The following is a 25,336-nucleotide window of genomic DNA, read 5'->3' as shown; positions in this document are numbered from 1 at the left end:
GATACTGGGTCACCCTGGGAAGCCCAGAGAGCAGCTTCCCGGACAACCAGTCAGGCTACCGGCAAGAATTTCCCAGGCCGGTGCAGGGAGCCCTGGGGAGGAAGGAGGAGGAAACACATGCCCCGGCCACTGGATCTCAAATGTGGTGGGTGCCAGTGGCTGGGCCAAGGGTCTGCAAGGAGCCCTCATGTGGGACCCCAAGGCCAGTCACAATGGAGGCAGCAGTGGGGCAGTCAGCTGCCATGGCAAGGTGGACGCTTCTGGGGCTTGGTATCACCAAGTTTAACTGGGCCGGGGAAGGAACAGAAACAATGGGAGCAGCCGCGAGGCAGAGAGGGCGGAAGAGGGGCAGGGCTGAGGCTGCCTGGGACGACAGGAAGCCCACAGCAAGGTGCGGCCCAGGATTGGGGGTGCCAGCACGGGAAGAAGGGCACCTTCTTAGAACCCGAGCTTTCCTTTCTCTCCAGCTCACCTCTGCCCTCTCCCTCCTTCCCTCCCAAGCTGCTGAAGGGGCTGGGCCCGTACAACACAGGGGCTGTGACTGCTTCTCCTGCCAGTGGCTCGCCCTGTGCCCCCCCCACCCCTGGCCACCTGGCTCTTCAGGACCGAGCTTTCCGCAGACTGCCGCTGAAGCTCTTGTATTTCTGAGTTAGTTCTTCCATTTTGGTGGCTGCAGAGAAAAAAAACAATACAAACAGCAAAGTGACTCCTAGTGCTTCCCGGCCTGGCAGAGGCCACTCCCTACCTACACCCACCCCCAACCCCAGCCAAGCCTTCACTGTCTTTCACTGGTTCTTCTCAGGCCCCAGGCATCCCTGCACCTGACCCTCAAAGGGCTTGCAGCCTAGGCGTCCAACTCCCACCATGATCCAGAAACTGCTGAGCCAGGAGCTGCTAGGAGGTCAGGGGCTGAAAAGCACAGATGGAAGGCCCCTGTGGGTGTCAGGCTAAGCCCCAGGCCAGGTTCCACTCACTGGGCCATGTCTACATCCACCCCAACCCTCACCACAGAGCCCAGGAGCCAGGGGTTCTTCTGAGTTTGATGGTAGGTTCACTACTGCCCCGACCAGTAACCCATGCACACACACAAATCAGATGACATGGGCCTTAGCTGCCCCCCCCCGACCCTGCAGGCTACTGCTCTGACCTGCTGCTGGCCTTTCAGGGCCGGGGGCGCCGTCATAATTCGCACCTGCCTCTTGAGGTCCCAATTTCAGATAATGAGCACTGGGCATGAAATACAGGGACTTTAGTTCATTCCCCTCCCCCACCCTGGGGACTCTGGGCTCTTCCCTCAGGTTCCCCTGGTTAGTGGTGCCTTCACTTAAATACACACCTAGTCCTTCCTCTGCCAACCTGCCTCTCTGCCTCTGGCCTGTCCCCTCCCCTCCCACATGGCAAGGTCTTTAATTGACATTTGGTCCTGCCTGTCCAGAGGGTGACTCTGAGGCTCAGGAATCAGGGGGTGTGCCTCAAGGTGATGAGCCCGGCCCCAACGACCCTCCCCCTCCCCATCAGTGATCCCGCTGGGTGCAGTTGACTGTGCTTCCTGCCCCGATCACATTTCTCCTCAGATGCGGTTTTCCTAGGTCCCTCTGGGAATCATTTGCCTCTCCTACAACCTCAGGCTTGCCCACTCTGCCTCCTGGGGCTGCCTCAATGCTGGCTGCCCCATCAGTTCACACGTCCTGGGCTCTCTTGGCCGGAAGCCAAGGCATTAGCCTCTGGAGCCCACAGTTTGCTCTCTGAAAGCTTAGACCACAGCACATTTGGGGTTCCACCTGCTCTGCACACCCATCGCTTCATGGATCACCTCCGCCCTTATTTTCCTTTCTCCTCCTCCTCTGGGGGCCCTGCTAGCCACCGGGATGGGCCCTCATTTTGTTGATCTGTCTTTTCTCTCTATTCTTACACACTTGCCTGCCTCTGCTGTCCTGCCCCCCACAGAGCTCTTTCCCTTGTTTTTTTTCAACACTTTGGCAACCACTTTTAACTTCTAAGGGTGTTTGCTTGTTTTTCTCTTTGTTGGTTTTTCATAGTTTTCTAGGTTAGGGTGTGCTGGGAAGTTCTCTTCTCTGAATGACCCATTAGCCCTGCTTTTCCAGGTCTTTCTTCTCTCTTCCATGGTGCTGGGCCAGCTTGGGGAGAGGAGGCCTGGGAGGCTGGTGTGCTGGTCCCCACTCCACTCTGGTGGAGACACCCATTTCCTGCACAGTGTTTCCCAGCAGGAGCTCTGTGGGGGGCAAGGCAGTGGAAGTGGCCTTCATGTCATGGACCCTTGGGCCAGAGAAAGGTGGGCTTCAGTTGGGCTGTCAGCCATGTCAGGAGCCTGGGTTTGCCATTTCAATCATTTTCTTTATGAAAGAACAGGCGAGGGTCTCACTGGGAGCACCACCCTGAACCCTCTGCTTCCGGCCTACTCACCACTGCCCCCTCCACCCGGGGCTGCTGCCCACATGGCCCTGGGACAGCAGCAGATCTACCAGACAGGCCCCTCTCTTCTCCCTCGGGCTGTGGCTTTCTCCACCCATTGCACCCATCAAATTGCTACCATCCACCTCTCTGTGTTGGTGCTGTCAAGTCCCCTCCCCTGCTCTCAGCACTGAGGCAAATGGGACTTCAGGTCCACACAGTTGAGATGGTGACTGGTGGACGATGATGGGATGAATGGCCCACTCCGTGTCACCAAGGCCCTCTCCATGCATGTAATGGCATGGCTTGGGACACAGGCTCAGCAAGCACACCTCACTCAAGCCCCTCCCTTCTGACATGAGGATGTGCGACCAACACAGTCTGGCTACTGACACACAGAATGGTGGCCTAGCTTCTTGTCCTGGGAAGGGAAGTGCCACAGACAAGCAGATCTCCCGCAGCTGTAGGGCCTGAAGACGTCACAGAGGCTGAGGCCTTGGGTTTGGTCAGGTGGGAACAGGGAAGGTGGGAACGCCGCTCTGATTGGCCCTGGCATGGAGTTGGCATGGACTGCTTCCCTGGTGTGTCTGTAGCCCAAGAACTCATTTCAAACAACATCTGGTGGCTCCAGCGACAAGAGCCGAGCCCCAGCCCTGCTGTGCTCTCCCTCACCACTGACGGGGCCAGGATCTCCACGGTGAACCTGTGAAGATCCCTGAGGGAGGAGGGGAAGGGAGGGGTTCACACAGCTCAGACATCACAGTTAGCCCTGCCAGCAGTCGTGCAGTCACAGGTGCAGCGGCACATGGCAAAGGACACTAATGACCATTATTCTATTAATGATAGCATTTATGAACAGTAATTATGTACAGTGGGGGAAGCCATAGTGACAGTGGTGAGTAGGATAAATGTTAGGGCAAATTGTACAATGGATGAGTTTTGTGGTGGTTCACTCAGGAAGAAGAGACTCCCGAGTGCCTGGTATAGATGTGGCAAGTATGTGTGCCAAGGCCAAGAGCAGCAAAAAGGCTGGGAAGTCCGCACAAAGGGAGGGCTCAGAGGCTCTGTGACCTAAAGTCACCCCTTGGGGGTACCCTAGGGGGAAACATTTACAGGCAAATGCTTTCACTGCTACTGCCTGAGGCAGTGGCTAAGAGTTGGGGCTTGGGAGAAGCTGGGAAGTGGGATGTCCACAGGGCTCTGAGGAGTTCTGACAGTCCTGGTAGTCTAGAAGGCCACATGCACGCCCAGGGCTGTGCCGATACCCAGGAGAGACCTGGCAATGACCTGAACAATCACCTCTGGCTGACCTTCAGGCTCAGAGCGAGCAGGAAGGGAAGGAGAAGGAAGAGTTGTCAAATGTCTGACTAAGCACTGATGAGAAATGAGGCTACCTATCCAAGAAGCTCAACAAACTCCAAAAGGGATAAAGTCAAAGTCATCCACACCAAGACTGATTATAATCTGACTGTCCAGAGCCAGAGACCAAAAGGATCTTGAGACCAAGAGGAGAAGGGGGCTGTAAAAGGGTCTCCGTGATCAGCAACTGGTTTCCCATCACAAGCTATGGAGGCCCACAAAGCCGAACACATTTACTATCTGGCTCTTTACAAAACAAGTTTGCCAACATCAGCTACAGGACGATGAAAACGAACAAACGACAGATATACACATGGTAGATGAATCTCAGAGACATCGTTACCATCAAGTCAGGACAGCAGCTAGCTGTCGACGGGAAGAGACATGTGGGGCTCTCTAGGGTGCTAGCATGTTCTATTTCTTGACCGGGGTCATGGTTACACAAGTATTCACTGTAAAATCACTTGAATTGGAATAAAGGGGGTTGGCCAGAGCACAGGGAAAATATCCAACTATTTCCTATTCCTATTCTACTCCCTCTGAATTGACGTTCCTCACTAAGCACTATTTTTCTTATAAAAAAGACCTTTTCTGAATGCGTATTTCCATAACAAAATAAATTTACTCAGAAAAAATGTTTAATTGAAACTAAATGCAGATCTAATCTGCCACATCCAATAACAGAAAAGTCAGAAGGATCCAATCTAGCACTGATGAGGATACAGTAAGATGGACACCACTTGGCCTTAGAAGCAAATGGGGATGGGCCTCACCACCATGACGCCAGGAGCCCCGTCCTCAGGACGCACTCTAAAATGGGAACACGCTTTATGTCTAAACATGTTTCCTGCATCTTTTGGCAAACTTGCCAAAAGGAGGTGGATTACCTAAGTGACCCATGCTCATTAGGGAATATCTGAAGACCACAGAGCAGGATAGAGAAACAGTAAATGAAAGACACCCTCTGATTCCAACACAGAGAAAATCAGTGTCCACATCCTGGCTTGCTTCCCACAAAGGGTGCTTCTGCATGTTTGTCCTTTACAAAGATGAGATTAGCCTGCAGTTCCCCTTTAACATCCTGTAATGTGCAGTTCTCTATGTCGTTGTAACCAACTTTTGAAGCAATGAATACTATCCCACCATATACATATACTATTATTTACCAAAGTACTACCCAATGTTAACACTTTGGACTGTTTCCATTTTCCAGTATTGTAAATCTTGCAACAGCATCATATATAATAGTAAAAAGCTGAAAATGACCTATAGGTTGGATAACAGAAAATGTTAAGCAAATTATAGCAAATACCTCAACAGGAGAGTATTTGACAATTAAAAATGTTACTTCCAGAACATCGGAAAAGGCTTATCACATTTTTTAAATTAATCTCTACGCCCAACGTGGGGCTTGAACTCACAACCCCGAGATCAAGAGTCACATGCTCTCTCTACTGACTAAGCCAGCCAGGCACCCCAGGAAAATGCTTATAATGTGGTCCCAGAGAAAGAACATAATATAAAAGTGTGTATGTGTTGTGATTACACTTACACAAAGAAATAAAAAAATGACGAAAGAAAAAAAAAATAGAGATAAATAGACCAAAATATTAACATCAACCATCTATGGGCCACCAGGTTATGGACTGTTCTTATTATACCTCTGCACATCTTTGGGATATCCTAATTTCCCACAATTAATTATTTTATTTTATCTTATAATCTGTAGAAAGCATTTTTTTTCCCAAGGGAAGAAAAACCTTAGGCGTCAGAAGAAGAAAGTGAGGGACAGTCCCCAAATACTCCCCAAATGCTGGTCAAGTAAGAAGGAGCCACGCATGAAGCAGGCACTAGGCCAAGGTGCACAGGGACAGCCCTACCTCTGACCACTGAGCAGGCAGGCACAGCCCCAGCAAGTGGCAACCACATACCTAGACTCATGACAGAGTTGTTGCTACCCCAATAGATCTGCTCGCCCTGCTGCTGCTTCGCCATGTCCACGGCTTTTGCCGAGGTGTCAGTGACCTCCATGACCGCTTTCAACAGCTGGGAGGGATGGAGAGAGGGAGGCATGTAGGCATTAAACGCTAGTGGTCTGATCTGTAGAAGCCGTCTCCTGCTTCCCACCCTGGTTCACAGTGAGCATGTGCTCTTCCCTAGGTCCTTAAGCACGTGGCATTCACCCCCCAGAGCAGCCCAGGGTGAGGACAGGACTGCCAGCAAGTTGGAGAGTCACTGATCAGAGCTCTCCATCCTAAGTCCCTTCTTCTAGGCCCAGTGGGGATGCCACCTTAGTAGTCAAGCAAAGCCACGGGTGCAGTGGGAAAATCAATGTCCCAAGATTAAAAAGAGGGGGGAGGGGGCTTAATGATGAGAAAGGAAGGTACTCTATCTTGCCCTGTTGGCAGAACTGCAAAGGACAGGCTGGTCAGAGGTTTGGACATCTAGGAGTCTTTGTGTTAAAAAACCAAGACAGTGCTTGCTTCAGCAGCACTTAAACTAAAATTGGGAAAAAAACAAGACAAATGTCGTGGAAGCCCTGAGCCAACATCAGAGTTTTAGGGTGGACTCCAGGGATTGGAAATGTCGAACAACAAAATGAGTAAGTAAATATTTATGTAGTCAGCTCAGCAGCGTGAGACCACTTTTTCCTATCTGTCTGAGCTGGGTCAAAAGCACAGACAGGCAAACATCTGTCTGTCTCTCTGGCATAGTTCTTGGTCATACACAAGAATGAACTGGCCGTGATGCATGCATTTGGGCATATTGTGAAGACAGAGTGAGACCAATACAGTGACAGAAGCTAGAAGCTGGGATAAGGGTCCCATAGGGTCAACCAGGACCCAGTGCCAGCAGTACACAAACCTCTTCCGGGCCCAGGATCTTGGCTAACAGACCCCTGAAGTGCAGTGGGACTCTCAGAGGAACATCCATGTCAGCCCTCATCCCTTCCACACACCAGGAGAAGCACCTTCCCCACCTGCCCCAGGCCCCAGGTGAAGGTCCAGAGCCCAACTGTGCCAAGCCCCTCCCAGCCGCCTGTCGTAGACCTCACATCTATGGCTGGGGGCCACACTGGCAGCTGGGAGGGAGGGGGAGTAGGGGAGGAAAGGGTGATTCTTACTTGGCTGCACGAAGTCAGAGTCTGGTACACGGCCTGGATGATGGGGCCACACGGGTGGAGGTAGGGACCTGGGCGCTGGCAGCACTCACCCAGCTCGTCATCATAGACTTGGAGAAAAGCCACAACAAGCTGGTGGAAGTCAGAGATGACCAGGCGCAGCTTCTGGTCCAGGGTGCTGGTGTCGGCCCCACTCACAGCAACTCCTTGCTTTTGCTGCGCAAAGCACTGCAAAGCCAGAGGCAGAGGGGCCCTTGAGGCTGCCCTACCTGCCCCTGGGGCACCAAGTCTCTTCCCACATCAGGTACGTAAGACCAGAGGCAAAAAAGAGCAAGTTGGTTTTGAGCAAAGCCGCCTGGCTTCCGGCCTCAGCCCTGCCACTGCTGCCTGTGTGGGCCTCAGTCTCCTCCTCAGGAAAAGGAGGAAGCCAGGCCACGGACTGCTGGAAAGGCCACACGCAAAAAAGCACAGGAAAGCCCAGATCCCAGGGCCTGGTGCATCACCTATAGGAAGCCAATCCTTTCCATTCTTCAGAAGGCCTCCCCACACCTGCCCAAAGTTTGTCTGCCTCTCCCACTCCCACGGGCTGAGCACCCACAACATTCTAGAACCCACTGAGCCCTGTGCATATACCACCTCACTTATGCCTCATAACACATTCATTGTAAAGATGGGGCACCCGAGGCTGGGGAAGTGATGTTCCTTGCCCTAAGACACAAAGTGCCTAGTCAGGCCCTCACCCCCAAGCCCCACAGCCCCCAGAAGCCGGCACCCCTCACCTCTACCCTGAGCGTCTGCAGCTTGGCAACACTCTCCTGCAGCTTCCTGGCCAGCTCCATCACCCTCTCCTCTTCTAACTCCACAGAGGGGCTGGCCCTGCAGGGAAAGAGAGGACACGTCCAGCTCTGTGCCGTGGCAGTCATCAGAGCACCTGCAGGCCACACGTGGAAGGGCCTGTCTCAGGTAACAGAACCAAGCAGGACACCTACCTCTGCCAGTCGTCACTCTGCTGGTCAAGGACAGGCTGCATGTCCAGGGGCCATGGGTCACACTCTGGGCTCAGGAGCGTCTGCAGGTGGGGGCTGGAGAAGAGCTCCCCCAGCAGTGCCTCATTCTTCTCTCTGGTATCCTCGAAGTGCTCCTTCACACTGCCAACGCAGCCCCAAGGCCATGCAGTCACTGGCCAGAGCATGGCCTCCAGGGACTATGTCTGCAGATTTGCTACGACCCCTGTCCAAGGGAGCCCTCAGTCCCCTGGGGGGGACCCAGAGGGGAAAACGAGAGCAGGCAGAGGGGCCGGGAAACAATGTCTCCCCCAGTCTCTGCCCTGCTTTGGCAGCTGGGACCGAGCCCCAGTCCTCCCCGGCAGGCCTGCCTGTCTTCTGTGCGGCCCGCATTGCACCTTCCCGCTGACAGCCTGGGCTCACACCCCACTGGGCCAGTATGTAGCTGCTGCCCGAGCGGAAAGTGAAGACCCCAGCTGGAGATGTATCTGCTGGTGGGCCTAGGTGCCCTGTGGGCCCCAAGCCCTACCTGCTCCAGATAAAGTTTCAAGGGCACCTACCGGCCATTCTGAGCCTTTACCTGGAGCAGCCGGAGCAGGCGTCGGTCAGGCTCTGGACCGCATCCAGCAGCTGGTCCATGAGATGCAACTGCTTCTGGGCGCAGGCCTGGCCCTGGGCAGGGAAGACCATGTGTGCTCAGCAGCTGGACACGCCAGCAGCATTTGGGGTTGGCTTGGGGACTGCTGCCATTGAGTGCTCGCAACCTCAGGTTGCAATGGCGCCTGGGACCATGCTCTGGCCGGTGCTCAGCACACACCTTCCAGCGCAGCTTCTTGGGCAGGCACGCACACTGTGGCAGGGCCTGCTGAAGGCACGCACACTGTGGCAGGGCCTGCTGAAGGCACAGAACAGCCCACAGGGACCTCCAGGAGGAAGGTTATTCCCCTTGACAAATGAGCCTCCCAGGCAGGGATGGCCTGCGACGACCCTGCTCCTCACAGGAAGAAGAGGTGGCCAGACTTTACAGCTGACAGAGTACCCCCACCCTGAAGGCAGCTGGGATCCCTAGCAGGGACCTGCCTGGCCAGGAGCTCAAGGCTTCCAGAAGACGAGGAGGCTTACAGCCAATCCTCAGGACCCGAGCCCTTACAACCTGAGAGGCCTGGCCTGCTCCAGAGAGCCCTGTGTGAGCAGTGGTATCCAAAAGAAAGCTGGGCCTGCCTCTCCATCGTAGTTCGGCATTGCCCCTTCCCTGACACGCCTACTATTCTGAGGAATGCACCAGAATGATTTGCTCAGCCAGCATCACTATAAAGTCCTCCAAGAAGCACGTGCCCTTAAAGTGGTGGGCATGGAAGGCACAGACTGCGGTGGCATTTCAGGCTGGGCAGCCATGGGCGGGGAGGAGATCTGGGAACAGGGGCATGCTCTGCTATAATGTTTGCAGCCCAGCTCCCTGTCCATGGGCGCCAGGCCTCATGGCTACTGCCGTGTGGCACTCCCCCACAAGCCTGGCTCTCTGCTGTGTAGTCACCTCAACAAAACCGGTGACTCTGGAAGCTCCTCAGCCTAAAACTGGCTACTTGGACCTGATCGCTACCTCCTGCTGACTCATTCTCCCAAACTGTCCAAGTGACACTGAGCCCGAGAGACACACTTGAGGGCAGCCTGGGGGGGGGGGGGACACGGCCTAGACGGGAGACAGCTTAGACAGAAACATGAGAGCAACTATCACTGAGCACCCCACAAAGCCTTGATCAGTGGCCAGGGCTGGGACCCCCTGCCTGCTGCCCCCTCCTCAGCACAGCCCTGACTCTGATAGCCCCCCCAGTGCCCATGAAGGGATATGTATCCCTACTCAGGGCTCTGGCAGCCTGGGGTAGGGCTGGGACTGTGGTGCTGAGCACACGTGATCCTTTCCATTCAGCTGTGCTGGTATTTGTATTGAGATGCATACACCAGAAATTGACCCTTTTTAAGTGGTTTTTACGTTCAGTGGTTATTAGTCACAGAACTGTGCAGCCACTGCCACTAGGTAATTCCAGGACATTACCATCACCCCCAAAAGCACTCCTGTCCCCATGAACAGTCACTCCCCTTCTGAGAAGCCAGACCATCTGCTCGTCCTCGGGGGTATCAAGTGGGATCTCATCAAGGTTTTGATTTGCATTTCCCTGATGACTGATGATGGTGAGCATGTTTTCGTGTGCTCATTGGCCATTTGTTCATCTTCTTTGGAGAAATGTATTCAGATCCTTTGCCCATTTTTGCGTTGGGTTACTTGTTTTTTTCTTATTGAGTTGTAAGAGTTCTTTATACATTCTGGATACTAGACCCTTGTCAGAGCTACGATTGACAAAGATTCTCTTTCAGTCTGTGCATTCTCTCCGCTTTCTTGGTGTCCTTTGAAGTACCAAAGTGGCTCATTTTAGTGAAGTCTAATTGATCTATTTTTTTTCTTTTTACTTGTGCTTTTGGTATGAAAATGACTTCTTAAAAAATGTTATGAACTCATGAATTGGAATTCACAGAAGGGCCTCGGTCTACTGCAGTCACTGTCCTTACAATGCAGGCATCATCCCCACAACATCCCTTCTTTGGCCAGTGAGGGCTTCTATTGCTAGCTGGCACCCCAGTCCTTCAGCTGTAACTGCACATCTTGGATAACTGCCCTGTTCTCTTGTATGACAAGGTGTTCCTGACTCAACTGATACATTTCCTGCCCCAGGCCTGTATTACAACTGGAGTGTCATTGTTCTTGGCCTTTTAAGAGGACAAAGCAAGGAAATACATACATATCTACACACTGTTTCTAAGTTAAAATACATTAAAAGCTGACACTGATATTCCCAATTCAAATTCCAGACTATGGGGTTTGACCAAACCTAATTATCTTATACCCATACCTCCTTTCTCCCATGCCCCAACTCCCAGCTTTCAATATGCCAACATAAATTATTCTTTCGTTTTTATTTTGTATTCCATAAAAAGGAATGAAGTACTGATCCATGTTCCAACATGAATGACCCTTGAAAATATCGTGCTAAGTGAAGAAGCCATTACAAAAGGCCACATACTGTATGACTCCATTTATATGAAATAGAGACGGGAGAGTAGTGGGTACCAGGGCCTGTGGGTAATGGGGAGTGATGGCTTTATGGGCACAGGATCCCCTTTTAGGGTGATGAAAATGTTCTAGAACTAGAGAGATGTACTTAGTGCCACTGACTGCACACTTAAAAATAATTCAGATGGTAAATTTTATGTTATGTGTATTTTACCACAAAAAAAGTTTTTAAAAAAGAACCCTTTGGAGCCTGCTGGGAAATTTTTTTAAGGGTTAAAATGGTAAATATTGGGGCACCTGGGTGTCTCAGTTAGGTGTCTGCCTTCAGCTCAGGTAATGGTCCTGGGATCCTGGGATTGAGCTCCGCGTCAGGCTCCCTGCTCAGTGGGGAGCCTGCTTCTCTTTCTCCCCTCCACTGTCCACTTGTGCTTTCTCTCTCACACTCTCTCAAATAAATAAAATCTTTTTTAAAAAGGTAAATATTATGTTATGTGCATTTTACCACAACGAAATAATCTTTAAAGATAAAAAGGAAGGGAGGGGTTAGAGTTCCAGGTAAGACTGAGGGACTAGCTTCCCCTCCCACTGAGTACCCACATCTAAGAGTGGAACAGAATGCATGTGTCAGGTGTCTATAGTCTTGGAAGGGCAAATATCAGCAGGCACACCAGGGAGGCATGCCAGTATCCAAGGTTACCATTGAGACTGGTGGTGATTTACCATGTTATCTCCTCTGGTCTCCCTGGACCTGCACTCAGCCCAGCTCAAACCCAGAAGGGAACATAATGGTACAGACAGAGAGCTCAAGAAAAGGAAACCCCTAACACTCAGGGAGAGTAGGGGAAATCCCTGGCCTTTTCTCTCTCCCTCTGCTCTGTGACCCCAGGCAATATCATGGCAGGGGTGGCAGCAGCGACAAAGGTGGTTGATAATGGAAAACTGCTCTGGGAGCAAGGAACTTTCCTCTCCATTTAGTGGAGCTATGGGGTGGGGGAAGCAAACCGTGTTACTGCTTCTTCCACTCTGTCCTCCCAGCACTGTGGTACAGTCACAGAAGTGGGTGGTTTATGGTTGCAGGACAGCAAAGGATGGCCCTTTCCCCAGGAGCCAGACAGAACCAAAGAGATGACAAGAAGGGAAGATCTAGGGAAAGCAACCCTATATCTGTTTACGAATGCCTGGGTTCACCCCCACTCGTGCAGGGGTAGATCTGATCTTGTGAACATACTGAAGAATGATTACAGAGGAGAGACCAACACCCAGATCCCAGGCTGACCATCGGGTGGCACACATGCAGGACCGGCCCGAATAGCAGCACAAAGGCTGCAGAAACCAAGCTGACACTGGCTGGAACAACAGGCCAGAGAAGGAGGCAGAACATGCAGCTTAAACCTAACCAGGTCAAGTCCCTGCTAAAACACAAATACCAACATTCTCCATCAAATTTAATAAGGCCCAAAGACAAAGTAATAGTCAAGAATGTCCAGGACACAATCCGAAATTATTTGGCATATGAAGAAAACCATGAAAATCTCAACTTGCATGAGAAAAGACAATCAACAGAAACCAATCATGAGATGGTACAGATGTTGGAATTACTTGGCAAATTTATTTTATTTTTTTTTAAGATTTTATTTATTTATTTAACAGAGATAGAGACAGCCAGCGAGAGAGGGAACACAAGCAGGGGGAGTGGGAGAGGAAGAAGCAGGCTCATAGCAGAGGAGCCTGACGTGGGGCTCGATCCCGCAACGCTGGGATCACGCCCTGAGCCAAAGGCAGATGCCCAACCGCTGTGCCACCCAGGCGCCCCGGAATTACTTGGCAAATTTAAAGCAGTCATTATAAAAATGCTAAATAAGTAATCATGAACACTCTTGAAACAAGTTAAAATAGAAAACATCAGCAAAGAAACAATTTTTTTTTAAAACAGGAAATATCTTTTTAGAGCTGGAAAATAGAATAACTGAAATAAAAAACTCACTTATGGCCCAAACAGCAGAATGGAGGGGACAGAGGCAAGAGTCAGTGAACTTGAAAACAGATTAACAGAAACTATCCATTGTGAGCAACAGCAAGGGAAAAAACTTTGAAAAAAATTAAGAGCCTCATGGACCTATGGTACAATAATAAAAGGTCTAACACGTGTGTTATAGGAGTCCCAAAAGGAGGGGAGAAAAATGTGTGGGCTGAAAAAGACATTTGAAGGGATAATGGCTGAAAATTTCCCAAATTTAGAACAAGACACAAACTTACAGATTTGAGAAGCTAAGTGAATCCAAACAGGACAAACCTAAAGAAATATTCCCACAAACACATAATCAAACTGCTGAAAACAAATGACAAAGAAAAAAGTTTTAAAGCAGCAGAAAAACAATGCATGACCCATAGGGGAAAAATTACTCAAAAGACTGCAGATTTCTCACTGGAACCTATGAAGAAAGAAGAACTGCCAACCAAGAATTCTGTATCCAGTAAAACTATCCACCAATAATGAAGGGGAACTGGACATACTCAAATAAATGAACTATAAAAGAATTTGGACCCAGCAGACCACTTCTAAAAGAATTGCTAAAGGTTGTCCTTCAGAAAGAAGTGAAATGATACCAGACACTTGGAACATCACAAATAAAGAAAGAACAAAGGACAAAACCACATAATCAACTGAGTAGAAGCAGAGAAAGCATTTACAAAATTCAATACCCTTTCATGACAAAAACACTTAACAAATAGGAATAGAAGGGAGCACCCTCAACCTGATAAAGGGCATCTATAGAAAATTCAGTTAACAATGTACTCAGTGGTGAAGATCAAATGCTTTCCTCCTAAAATCAGGAATAAGGCAAGGATGCCCGCTCTTGCCACTTCTATTCAACACTATACTGGAGGTGTTACCAGAACAATTAGGCAAGAAAAAGAAACTAAAAACATGTAAATTGAAAAGGCAGACATAAAACTATCTCTATTTGCAGATGACACAACCTTATATATAGAAAATCCTATGGAATCCACTAAAAAAATCATTAGAACTAATAAGCAAGTTTAGCAATCTGACAGGATACAAGAGCAATATGCAGAAGTTAATTGTATTTCCACACACTAGCAATGAGTAATACAAAAATGAAATTAAGAAAACAATTCCAGGGGGAGTGGTAAGATGGCAGAGGAGTAGGGCGATCCTAACCCTGCCTCCTCACTGGAACACAGCTAGATAAAGACCGGATCATTCTGAACACCCACGAAAACTATCAGAAGTCTTGGAGAACATCTTGTACATCTATATAAACCAGAAAAATGAACTATGGAAGCTTCTCATAACAAGCAGCATTATTTATAATAGCCAAAATGTAAAAATAATTATTTCAAAAGCTTGACAAGATTTTAAAGGCAGGGGTAGGGTTTCTTTGACTGGTGTGGGCATGGAATTAGTGCCACCTCTGTATAGAAAGCTGCAGGGGGCAGCTAGTCAGGGAGAGTGCATGGGCTTGGGACCAGGGGCCTGGCTTTGAGATCGGGCTCTGTCACTGGGTGACCTAGAGCAAGTTGTTTGACACCTCCCCTGTGAAATGGGACTAGGACAAGTACCTGCTGCCACGGGTGAGTGTGACAACTACTGGCATATAAAGTACTTACCACAGTGTCAGTGGGTATGAAGTCTTCAACCGAGGACAGGATGTGCTCTGTCCTTTCGGTCACCATAACCAGAGCTCTGCCTCCAGCCTCCTCAGTTGTGTTCCCCATCTTGGCCCTAGGGATGGCTGGAGTCTACACAAGGGCATCCTATAGATTCCTGCCCCAGGGGGCTTAGGAGCAGTGTGGCTGGGGATGCTGGCTCCCAAGCCTGAGGAGCAAATGCCTGAGCGAAGAACCCCTCCCACCCCTAACGCAGCCTCACCGAGGCCCCCAGCCTGTGCGGACAGAGAGGACCCTCTTACCTTCAGGAGCTCCTGATCACCCAGCCCACACAGCATCAGCTCCTGGCCTAGTTTCACCATCTCTGTTGGAACACAAGGGTCCTATTACTGCAGACGCCCACCCAAACAGGAGAGGATACCGTGCACCCAGGGGTGCACAAAAGTGCAGAGTGCCAAGCACTGCTCTGAGGAGAGTGCTTCTGCTCTGGCATTGGCAGGCCAGTGCCCAAGAGGCCAGGTTGGGTCCAGAAGGCCTGGGTGGACAAGGAGGCAGGGGGACAACATGCCCAGGACCGCCTCTTGCTGTGTGACTTGCACCTCTCTGGGCATCAGTTTCCTGGACTGAAATAGGGGGTCACAGCTGATGTTCTTCCATATAAGGAACTCTGGCTTCTAACAGAAGCCAACCAGGTACCTGAGGAGCTGAGAGAGGTCAGGGAACCTTCCAAAGTTGCTGTGTGCCACCCTTTCAGAGAACTTGCCAGGCCAGAGCAAAAGGAACCATGGCTCACATGTGTCAATTTCCTATAGGCCTTTATCAACATTATCTTTCACATTGCTGGCAACTCTTTGAGGGGGGCTGCAGCTCCATTTTACAGATTGGGAAACTGAGTGACTGCATGGGTAGGGACTGCCCGGCCACATCTGAGTAACCATCTGATAGATAGAGAAAGGCTAGGACTTGGAGCTAGAAAGCCTGAGGCCAATGCCAGCTCTGCATCCCCAACCTAGCCCTGTGGCAATGTCTTTACTCCTTCATAGGCAAGGCCCATCTCCTACCCCCACATGCTCAGTAGTAGAACAGGCGTAACTCTGACATCTGCTTTGGAAGCTTTGGTGCAAGAAGCACGTAGAACACCGATGTGAAAGCATTAGTAACCCTGGAAACACTGTAGGAATACCAGTTATACTCCTAAGCATGCCCACTGCCCACAACCCTAAACCCCAAATCCTCGTGTCTTCCACGGCTCATCTCCTGCTTCGCCCATACACAAGTCTTCGTGAGTCTGGACAACCCTCTCTTCGCAATAAATCCAGGATCTGGCCAACACTCCACTTCCACTGCCCCCCTCCCATCTCTTGTCTGCATCACTGCAAGAGCCTTCCAGTGGTCTCCCTGCCTCTGCCTAGGCCTCCTGTTCTCAGCTCAGTGGCCTTAGGGACACTGTTAAACCCGAAGTCAGGCCACAGCTTTCCTCAGAATAAAAGCTGTCCTTCCATGGCCTAATCTGGCCTGCCCTGTTGCCCCTATGCCCTCACCACTCTCCCCTTACTTTCCACTCTGCACCAGCCACCCGGGACTCCTTGGTACTCCTCACAGCTGCAAGGCACATGCAAGACTACCTCAGGCCCTTTGCACTTGCTGTTCCTTTGCCCTGAACACTACTCTTCCTGATATCTGCCTGGCTCACTTCCTCCCTTCCTGTAAGTCTGTGTTTAAAAGAGAGGCTTTCCCCAATGATCTTAGATCAACACCACCACCCTTTCCCCAACCCACCCATGCACCACTTTGCCCTTGCCTGGCTCGTTTATGGCTCTTCTCACCATCCAATACAGAATTTTGCTGCCTTCATTTATCACCTCTCTTTAACTGGCACATGAGTGCCATGTAAGCATCACAATTCACTGCTGCACCACCAGCACCCAAAATGATGCCAGGTGCGTAGGAGACACTCCACAAATACTGCTCAAATGAATTCAGGAATTCTCCTAATCCTCTTTGGAGGATTATACCCTTTGACAAGCACTCATGTCTACCACCTGCTCTGACACTCAGCACACTCCCATGAGGTAGGCAAGGCTGAGGTTATCACCCCCGCTTTACGGAAAAAGAAACTAAGGCTGGGAATGGCAAGGTCAAGGCTTTGGCTGGGCTGAGGGCGGGGTTGGCATCTGTGTGCGGGTATGTGTTAAAGAATTCAGATGCAGTCTGATGGCCAGGTTCACCTGGCCTTGACATGGTCCCATCAGTAGGAAAGTGCCAGACATAACACACTGGGGAGAGGGGGAGCACTTCTGTGCAGCCCAGGCCGGCCCGTAGGCCAGTCCTGCAGGCTCCAAAACACAACATCCTGTTCTTCCGGCCCATTTCAGCCTCGGGGGAAGTGTCCCTGGATAACTAATTTGGCAGTGAGAGCTGAAGCCTGAACTGGGGCTCCAGGGTCCAGGTCACCCACCCTGGAGTAGCTGAACCAAATGCAGGCCCACAGAAAATATGACTTTTAAAGACACCATCATGAGGACTGTAATTTACTCCCCTTAACCTAATGTTCATTATCAGATTAAGGACAGTTTCTGCCAACAAAGGATCGGAAAGAAGCCATTACAAGATACGCCCCTAGGGAGAGCTGCCCAGCGCACACACAGCAGGAAGATGGGGACAGAACCGCATGAAGCATTGGCAAGAACCAGTCTCTGCCTCCAGTGCCTTAGTGGATGGGCTAGACAGGGTGACACGTTCTTGTGTCATTCGCATGCCCCTATGAGAGGAACCATCCCCCCCGGCCATGCACGGTGTGGAAGTGTGTGGAGGCGCATGCCCTGATTCTAGAAGGCTCTGGCAAGATCTCCGGAGTATGCACCAGCCAGAGGTAAACACCATCCAATGGAAAATTCAGTACCACTTGCTAAGGAGGCCACGCACCAGCTCAGAATTGTCCAGAATCCACCACCCAACTCCAAACTCCCATAACACAGACCCACCTTGGATCTTCACCTCAACTGGGGCCCCCTTTAGAGAGCTGAACTTGTCCTGCCACGAGGGACAAACCCTGCAGGGAAAGAGCAAAACTGGTTAGTCCTGAGCAGGCAGCAGAGGCCCCCTGATAAACCCTCCTTACACATGCTCTAAAAAAGTGAATTACTTGTACATGTGCTAAATACCACTGAAGTGTTCACTTCAAGATGGATTTTACGTGATGTGAATTTCAACTACATAAATTATCAGGGAAAAAAACACAAAGTATTTCTGAAAGCATACCTCAGAAATGTGAATCTGAATACTGAAATTTAAATTCTCACAATAGGACGCCTGGGTGGTTCACTCGGTTAAGCGTCTGCCTTCAGCTCAGGTCACGATCCAGGGGTCCTGGGATCCAGTCCCCCGTGGGCAGGCTCCCTGCTCAGCAGGGAGTCTGTTTCTCCCTCTCCCTCTGCCCCTCCCCCTGCTCGTGTTCTCTCTCGAGCACACACACTCTCTCCCTCTCAGAAAAATAAATACATAAAACATTTAAAATCTCACAATAAAAAACCAAAAACTGCCCAAGAGGGAAACCCTGAATTCCTCAGAGCTCTAAGCTCTTTCTCAGAAGGAACCACGGGGCTGGCTTTTCTTTCAACCATGGTGCAAGTTTGTTAGAAGGATGTCCACCAAGGCCCTTCCTGCTCTGGCACCCTTGCAGGCCCTGCCTGGGTGTCCTCTCACACCTCTCTGCACACATGTGTGTCTGTTCCTCTTAGCCTGGAGTACTTTCTTCCCACCTGGCCCAAGCACACTGGCTCTGACTCATCCCCAGAAGCCCATGGCTGACATCGTTTCCCCAGGGAAGCTGGGGAAGGGCCAGGCATGTCCACAGACACTCTGGCATCCCTCTGTCACAGCAGGACCTGGGCACTGTCCTCCCACTGGGCTCTTACCTCCCAGACTGCAGGCTCACTGAGGCCAGGAGATAACCTTCCATTCTATACTTTTGGGGTCTAATGCCATGGCAGCCAGCACAAAAAGGGCAGCCAGTGTGTATTAACAAATATATGACCATGGCCTCTTGCCATGGAATAATCCGCCTTTAGTAAATGTCCATGCTTAGCTCTTTCAAAAGAAGGACATTTTCTCTTTTTAGAAAAGCTTAAATCATTGTGAGATTATCCTACTCCAGGTCACAGTTTTAAACCATTTGGGGGCTCCTAGTATGAGAGGCTCTGGGATCATAGTTCTAGCCTCTTGGATTGGGAGACAGCAATACCAGCTGTTCCTCTAGGTCCAGTGGAACCCCAGCCTTGACAATATCAGATACATAAATGGGACAGTGGCCACTCATAAGCATCTTGCCTTAAGACAGCGAGCTCATGGGCAAAACCGATTCCAGACACAGACCACATCCAAAGGCAGTAAGGGCTACAATACCCTGACAGGCCCCCCCAGACGTGAGCTCCAGCCCTAGCATAGCACCAAGGCCGTGGGAGTATCACTCCGGCTGCCGAGACTGCCGCCTGCTTGCCAGAGAGCCTCGGGAGCTGGCTGCCAGGGCAGGCCCTCCCTACAGAAAGATAAAGAGGCTCTTTCCACAGGACAGTGAGGGCCAGGACTCTACTCGGCCATCATGGTGTGGAGGCCCGCCAGCCCTAGGGGCCTGCTGACTTAGCATGGTAGAAAAGGGCACAGTATCTGGCCTATGGAGAGGGCTCACTTCTCCTTCCCCAGGACCATGCCTCCAAATGAAAATCTGCCTCCCAGGCCACACCTGCCTTCACTGTACTGGGGGCTGGGAGCTGGCAGTGGCCACCGTGGACCTGAGGTCCTGGGCGCCACACTGCAGGACTACAGCATAGAGAGGGCCTCCGCTGCACTGCCTGTCTTCATGACTCATGAAGGCAACCAGCTCTTCTGCCAAAGAGGGATGGGGCAGAAGGGGCAGAAGGAGCGCCTACCATGTGAAATGCTAGGAGGCTGAGCCCTGGGCCTGGTTGCTGGGCAACATTCCCACTTATAAGGCACCAAGGAGTGGAGAGCACTCAGCAATCCATCACGCTGGACCACAGTAAACCAGTTCAACACACTAAAGAACAAAATCCACAAAAGCCTAAGCGGCCTCACTCAGAAAGGGGTTTCATTAAAGTTGATCTTCCTGAGGCAGCAGGGAGCAGGACAGAAACTAAAGGCACTCAAGGCCTTGAGAGCACATATAGTTCTTCAGGAGTCAAGGAAACCCAGGTGCCTTGAATTCAGCAACCCAGGGGGCCCTGCAGCTCTGCCCTGCCCCCACGCCAAGGGCCAGCTGGGCACATGGGCCACCCAGAGCCAGCATGCTGAGCCCCAAGGCCAACACTGTGTGCAGCTTCCAGGTTCCACCCAGAGTGGGGTGGACAAGGTGGCCCTAACTGAGGGCTGAAGTGGCGAAGCCATGTGCAAAGAAAGCTAATATGAAATGTGGGAGAAGCTAAACTCTATCCAATCCTCTTTTCGGGACCTTAGGCCTATGGCCTTTTGCCAGCTTGGGATCATAAGAAGAAACTGTACGTTCCCTGTCTACTCTTTCAAAGAATTCAGCTGTTTGTATTTACAAAGTACTAAAAGCATTTGAGGAATGTACCCACAGACTCCCAACCATCCCTCCCACCTAGCAGGGTGACCCAGTCCCCAGCATCAGCCTAAGCAGGCAAATCTGGGCTCTCTCCCATGAAAGCCTCTCCAAGACATAGCTGTGCCCCCCTCCTCCTGGGGGAACACTCGAGACCCCTGCACTAGCCCAGGCCATCCCCACTACTGCCTCTCCTCCCAGACTCCTGGACCATGCACTGGTCCTTCCAGGGCTGGCAGTGGCCGTCTGTCATTCCAAGCCAGGCTCTTGCCATCTTTTCCTGGGGCTGTTCCAACAGTCTCCGTATCGGTCTCCCTGACTCCACCATCTCCCCTCCAAATCCATCCACCACAGAACCCCTCAGTCACCCTGCCAAAATGCCAACTTCAGTATGTTGCTTCCCTGGTCCCATGCTTGCCCTGCCTAGAGCATGAAGTGGAAAGCCCTTCACATGGCTTGCAAGGCTCTGCATGAGCTGCCCCAAGCTGCTGTTCGGGCCACTGCTGCCCAGCTCTCCCTCCCACACCTCGATTCCTCACTCCCGTTGAAATGAGCACCCACCATTACCCGTCCCCTCCCAGTTCAAGTGCCACCTCCTTGCGCCAACATCCACAACACTCAGACTGCAAAGGTATGGGATGGGATTCATGCCTGGGCCTTTTGCAGCTGCTAGAGCCCCTGCTCCTTGAGGACACCCATCCATGCCTGAGGCGCCTGGAATGATACATGGGTGTGCATGCGTCCATACACCTGCTTATCAGCCAACAGCCTAGAGCACATTTCAAGTATGTCCAACACCGTGCTGCAGCCTGGGGCTGACGCATGAGTCCTGCCTGGTACCTGCCCTCCAGCAGCTCCCAGTGCTTTGGAGAGCCAGAAAGGACAGCAGGCCAAGACAGAACCAATGGGCTGAGGGCTCACGGAGGGGTGTGCTCAAAAGGTTGTGGGTATCCGAGGGAAAAAGGGATATGTTTTACTCTGGGAGCTGGAGACTTTTAAAAAGGAGCTGGGACGTGTGAGCTGGGTCTTTGAAAGTTATGCAGAGACCTGAGGGTATTTCCAGGAGGGAGAGCAAAAGGGTACAAGAACGCTCTGAGCAGAGGCCTGGGGTGGGGCCTGCGGGAGGGCCTGGAGGACAGCAAGACAGCTGCTGGAAATGCAGAGGCTCAAACATGAAAATGCCTCCCCTTCCTCCCAGCCATTCATAGGACACCCAGCCCAGGGCCAAGCCTGCTGACGTCCTATGGCCTGGCAGGTACGCCAGCTGGGTGCAGGCTGTATCCTCACTGCTCCACCACAAGGCTCCCGCCCAGTCATCTTCCTGAGCTGCGAGGGCAGGGAGGCAAGGCTGAAGAGGAACAGGGGCAGACCTAGCCTCCTGAGAGACTCCTGTACCAACTGACCATGGCCACTCCAGAGAGGGTCCTGGGGGTCATGCCCAACAACACAGGAGCCTGTGTTCCATAAGAGGCTTGGTCAAACCTTCCTTTCCCCCTGTAGCCTTCAGACAGATGCTCAGCTCATGGGCTACTACTGCTCACAAGGAACATTCCTTGGGACTTTCTGGATCTTTACCCTTGCCATTTGGGTAGGCTTTGTTTCCCTTGCACAGAGCCAGGCACACCCACCAGGACACTCCTTGACCTGAAGGACTGAGAAACTGGGTCTCGGCCCTGCTTGTCACCCCTCAATGGCAAAACGCAAGACAGTTCACAAGTCCAGTCTGAGAACGAAAGGATCGAGGCCCCTGCCAGCTCTGAAACTAGTAAAGCAAGGAGAACCCTCAGAAGCCCAGCTCAGCACTTTAGCAAGGTGGCAAACAGACCAGCTAAAGCACTGGCTTGGGGGGAGGGGGCAGCACTTTCAAGGCAACTGTGAGCATGGTTTCCATGGCTGGCACTTCTGACCCAAACAGCTGTTCTCATGGTGACCTGGAGTAGGGTATGGAGCCTTCTGGGAGTAGCACTACTTATAAAAATATCAAACACCCATCTTTCTCAGGTGGGCTGAGTGGTGCCTGGTGTATCCCAGGGGAGGGGAGGAAGAAACAAAGATGTTACCGAACACACATCCACTCCAGGATTTCCAGGCGGTACTTCGAGGGACTACACAGCAGTTCCTGAATGGTCTTAGGTTCTGTGATATAAAGACCCTCAAGGACTGGGCAGTTGAGATCCTAATCAAGGAAAGGAAAACCAGGAAGCTTTAGAAAGCGAGTATGACTTAAGGGTTGAAATGCTCCTTCCTTCACACAACTTTACTACCCCGTCAAGCACACACCGGGCTTGTTAGCACACATAGGCTCCCCAACCCCCACCGCCTGCTGGCAGCGCTCTCCCTCCATCTTGTCCAGAGTTAAATTCTCCTTATTCTCAGCCCACATCCCCAGTGGCTTGTCACCCCACCTCCTTTAAGTACGCCCGCTCTAGGCTCTTATAGCAGTTTAACCTAGTAGCAACTAGAGGCTCTGGCAAGACTCCGATATTCTGATCCAGGCTCCCAGCTATGGGACCACAGGGAAAGGCCAGGGAGAAGGCAGATTGCCCCTATCCGGAGTGCGGGGGAGGGGGAGGGGGAAAGGGGAGAAGGGGATGAGGAAAGGCAAAGGGGTGAGGCAGAGCAGCGGCGGTGCGTGCGGCACCTGAGATGGCTATCTGACCTCGGGGGGGCGGGTTTCCTCACTACTGCCACCACGGGCATCTCACGCTGACTCAACAGGGTAGCACGGACACTGCCTGTCTCCCCCTAGACCCCGCGAGCTCCCTGAGGCCAGGGCCCGTGCCCTCCCCGTGTCTGCATTTTCTTCGTGAGCCCGGCAAGGTCCCGCAGAATTCCTGCAACGTAAGTTAAGGTGCAGCACGCGCGTGGCGCCGGCCCGAACTAGCAGGCACGGACCACGGAGACAGCAAGCACAAAGGCCCAAGGCCGCCCAAGTAGCAGAGACTTGGACACAGGCCGCGGCCGGGAACTCAGGGGCCGCGCGTGTGGCGCTGCCGACTTCCGCAGTAGGCCCTGCCCACCCCGCCGCCCGGCCCCCGCTGCCCCGGGTGGCTTCCTGGGTCCGCGGCACCTTTAGCTTCGCGAACACCTCCACGGCCGCCTGGAGCACGCCCTCGTCGCCCTCGTCGCCCTCGTCCTTGTAGCCGCCGCCACCAACTCCGACACCTAGCCCAGCCATGTTTCGCGCTCTGAGCCGCGCCACGCCCCCGCCTCAGGCTCACTGGCCGGCCAGGCTGCCAATCACACGCAAAGCCCCGTGCCCTTCCCGCCCTCCTGCCCGCGCCGGCCCGCCCACACTTTCCACCCCTCCCCCGCCGCGCCTTCCCATTGGGCCGCAGCTGCGCGCGAGCCTGGGCACCCCCCAGGAGGCCGGCCTCGGGGAAGGGGCGGGGCCCTCGCTCGCGTCGCCCGCGCTAGCTGCCCGGCCGAGTAGGTGTCGGGGCGAGCTTTCCCCAGGAGAGGGCGCTCCTGCCGCGGTCGGGTTCTCCTCCGGAGGACATAGAGGCGCCTTGCGGATGGGATTTAACTGGGACTTGAGCGTCCTGGCTCCCTGTGCGGGACTCTACCTCCCGTTTTCTACATTCACAGCTGTAGTTAGAGGGAAGTTTCTTGTGTACCAATCTAGCACCACTACTCACTCGCTGGGTGACTTTGGGCAGGTTACCTAACCTCTCTGTGCCTCCTTGCCCTCACCTAATGGGGAATGAATGAGAGCACTTACCTCATTGGGTTGCTATGAAGATGGAATGAGGTAATAATTCCTGACAATGCCTGGCACGAACAAAGCACTATGTAGATGTTCACTGTTATTATGCCGGACCCTGCTACTTCCCCCTCCTCCTCCCCAACTCTGTCTTTCATCTTCCTGAAAGGTTCTGTGGCTCCTTCCCACCCTGTCCACTTACAAATTTCTTTGCATCTCTCACAGCCCTCAAACTCAATGAATCTGGCATGAAATCTGACAACCCATGTGCCTCCAGACCTCCAGCGCCCCCATCCCTAGGATCTGCTGATCTGAGGAGGCAGGAAGGAGCTGAAGGGTGGTTGGTGCCCAGGGAGTTGGGAGCCAGTGGCAGGCAGCTGCTGCCAGCTCAGTCCTCTCAGGAGTCTCTCCCCCTCTGTGCCCTGCCCTGCCACCTCCTGGAAAGAGGGATCAAGAGGCAAATCTAGAGACAGGAAAACCCAGGGACCTGGCAAGACGCAACTGCAGTCATCTGAGTGACAGGAAAGGGCTCTCAGCTCTGTCCCAGGATGAGGGGGTATGCAGGAGTCTGGGTTAACAGAAAAACACCCGAGCCTGGCTTTGTGGGGCAGGACCTGATTCCCTACTGAATGCTTTGTAATTCTGAGCTATTCTGAGGACACGGAGCCTTGGAAGTGAGCTGAAGGGACATGCAAAGCACCATAAGGCCCCTTCCCCTGTCCAGCATGGCTGCTGCCTTGGGCCCTTCTGGCAGCTGAAGGCTGTAGGGGTTTTGGGCTGTTTTTTTAAATCTTTTTTTTTCTCTTTTTGTTTTTGTTTTTCTTTCTTTCTTTTTAAAAAATTTCATTTCAATCACAGCCCCAGCTCAGACATTCAAATTCTTGTGGCTTTTTCTGTGGATCTTTCCTAGGACTGGGGAATTTGGCGGGAGAAACCACAGCAGTGTGGTGGCCTCCCCCACCCTCCCCATATCCTCTGCTCCTAAGGATCAGGAAGAAACAAGCCCCTGTGTATTCTGGAAGAAAATTCCCCTTCTCCACCCAACCTAATGGAGCCAGTACTCTAAGCAGCCCTTCCCCAACTCAGCAGCTCTGTCTATGGCATGGGGTGGGATGTGGAGGGATTGGCAGGGCCTTGAAGGGAGAAAACCATCTTCAGAGGTCATGGGATCCATCGTCCTGTGTGGAGGACGTGCTGGCCAGCCCTCAGCTCATAGAGATGGCTGCTGAAGACCTGCGCACACCACCACTCAATCATGGTGCCTCCCAAGTATCCTCCACTGGAAAGGCTGGAAGCTGGGTTGGGAACATAGACTGCTGGGCCTCTCATGGAGGGGGGAAAGATGGGGCCGGCTGATAGAAACTTCTGGAAACTTGAACTCGAGCTCAACACAAGGAAGCACCTCTCCTAGAGGACACTGCCTAAATACCGGCTGGCTGCCTGGAAAGGGACAGCACTC

At 52.2% G+C, this 25,336-nt stretch overlaps 2 protein-coding genes across 5 annotated transcripts in view; one reads left to right on the top strand and one right to left on the bottom strand.

Moving 5' to 3' along the window:
• Positions 1-534: 534 nt before the first annotated feature.
• On the bottom strand, positions 535-23,366 carry HAUS7 (HAUS augmin like complex subunit 7). Of its 4 annotated transcripts, XR_015723452.1 has the most exons (11): positions 23,245-23,366; positions 22,235-22,350; positions 17,581-17,648; positions 14,899-14,960; positions 8,477-8,568; positions 7,882-8,040; positions 7,672-7,768; positions 6,896-7,120; positions 5,703-5,817; positions 1,148-1,227; positions 543-670 (listed from the first exon to the last, which is right to left on the bottom strand). XR_015723452.1 is itself a non-coding variant. In XM_045788797.2 (10 exons), exons 1-10 carry the CDS (start codon positions 23,350-23,352, stop codon positions 600-602), a joined length of 1,113 nt encoding a protein of 370 aa, XP_045644753.1. In that variant the 5' UTR covers positions 23,353-23,366; the 3' UTR covers positions 535-599. The 4 variants fall into 4 exon arrangements, 3 of the variants coding, with proteins under 3 accessions (XP_045644753.1, XP_087716372.1, XP_045644754.1); XM_045788797.2 differs by lacking the exon at positions 1,148-1,227 and having other exon boundaries at positions 535-670; XM_087860246.1 differs by lacking the exon at positions 1,148-1,227 and having other exon boundaries at positions 535-670; positions 22,244-22,350.
• The window catches only part of LOC148106792 (extracellular matrix protein 2-like), a 16,573-nt gene continuing 14,587 nt past the window's right edge, over positions 23,351-25,336 (top strand). Inside the window, 1 exon segment of the mRNA XM_087859659.1 lies at positions 23,351-23,603. Coding sequence (XP_087715785.1) covers positions 23,351-23,603 — 253 coding nt within the window.

The sequence above is a fragment of the Ursus americanus genome, chromosome X, assembly GCF_024610735.1.
Source record: "Ursus americanus isolate L20-20 chromosome X, mUrsAme1.1.p, whole genome shotgun sequence".
NCBI classification, from domain to species: Eukaryota; Metazoa; Chordata; class Mammalia; order Carnivora; family Ursidae; genus Ursus; species Ursus americanus.
Note: the sequence above shows the minus strand (reverse complement) of the source record. Positions and strands in the feature narration are given on the sequence as shown.

Coding starts and splice junctions, on each gene's coding strand:
- HAUS7 (XM_045788797.2), bottom strand. CDS start 23,352: ATGGCTGGGCTAGGTGTCGGAGTTGGTGGCGGCGGCTACAAGGACGAG. Junction 17,649..22,234: donor CTGGAGTGGATGTGTGTTCG/GTAACATCTTTG, acceptor CTTTCCCTGCAG/GGTTTGTCCCTCGTGGCAGG. Junction 7,121..7,671: donor TGCAGACGCTCAGGGTAGAG/GTGAGGGGTGCC, acceptor CTGGCTTTGCAG/TGCTTTGCGCAGCAAAAGCA.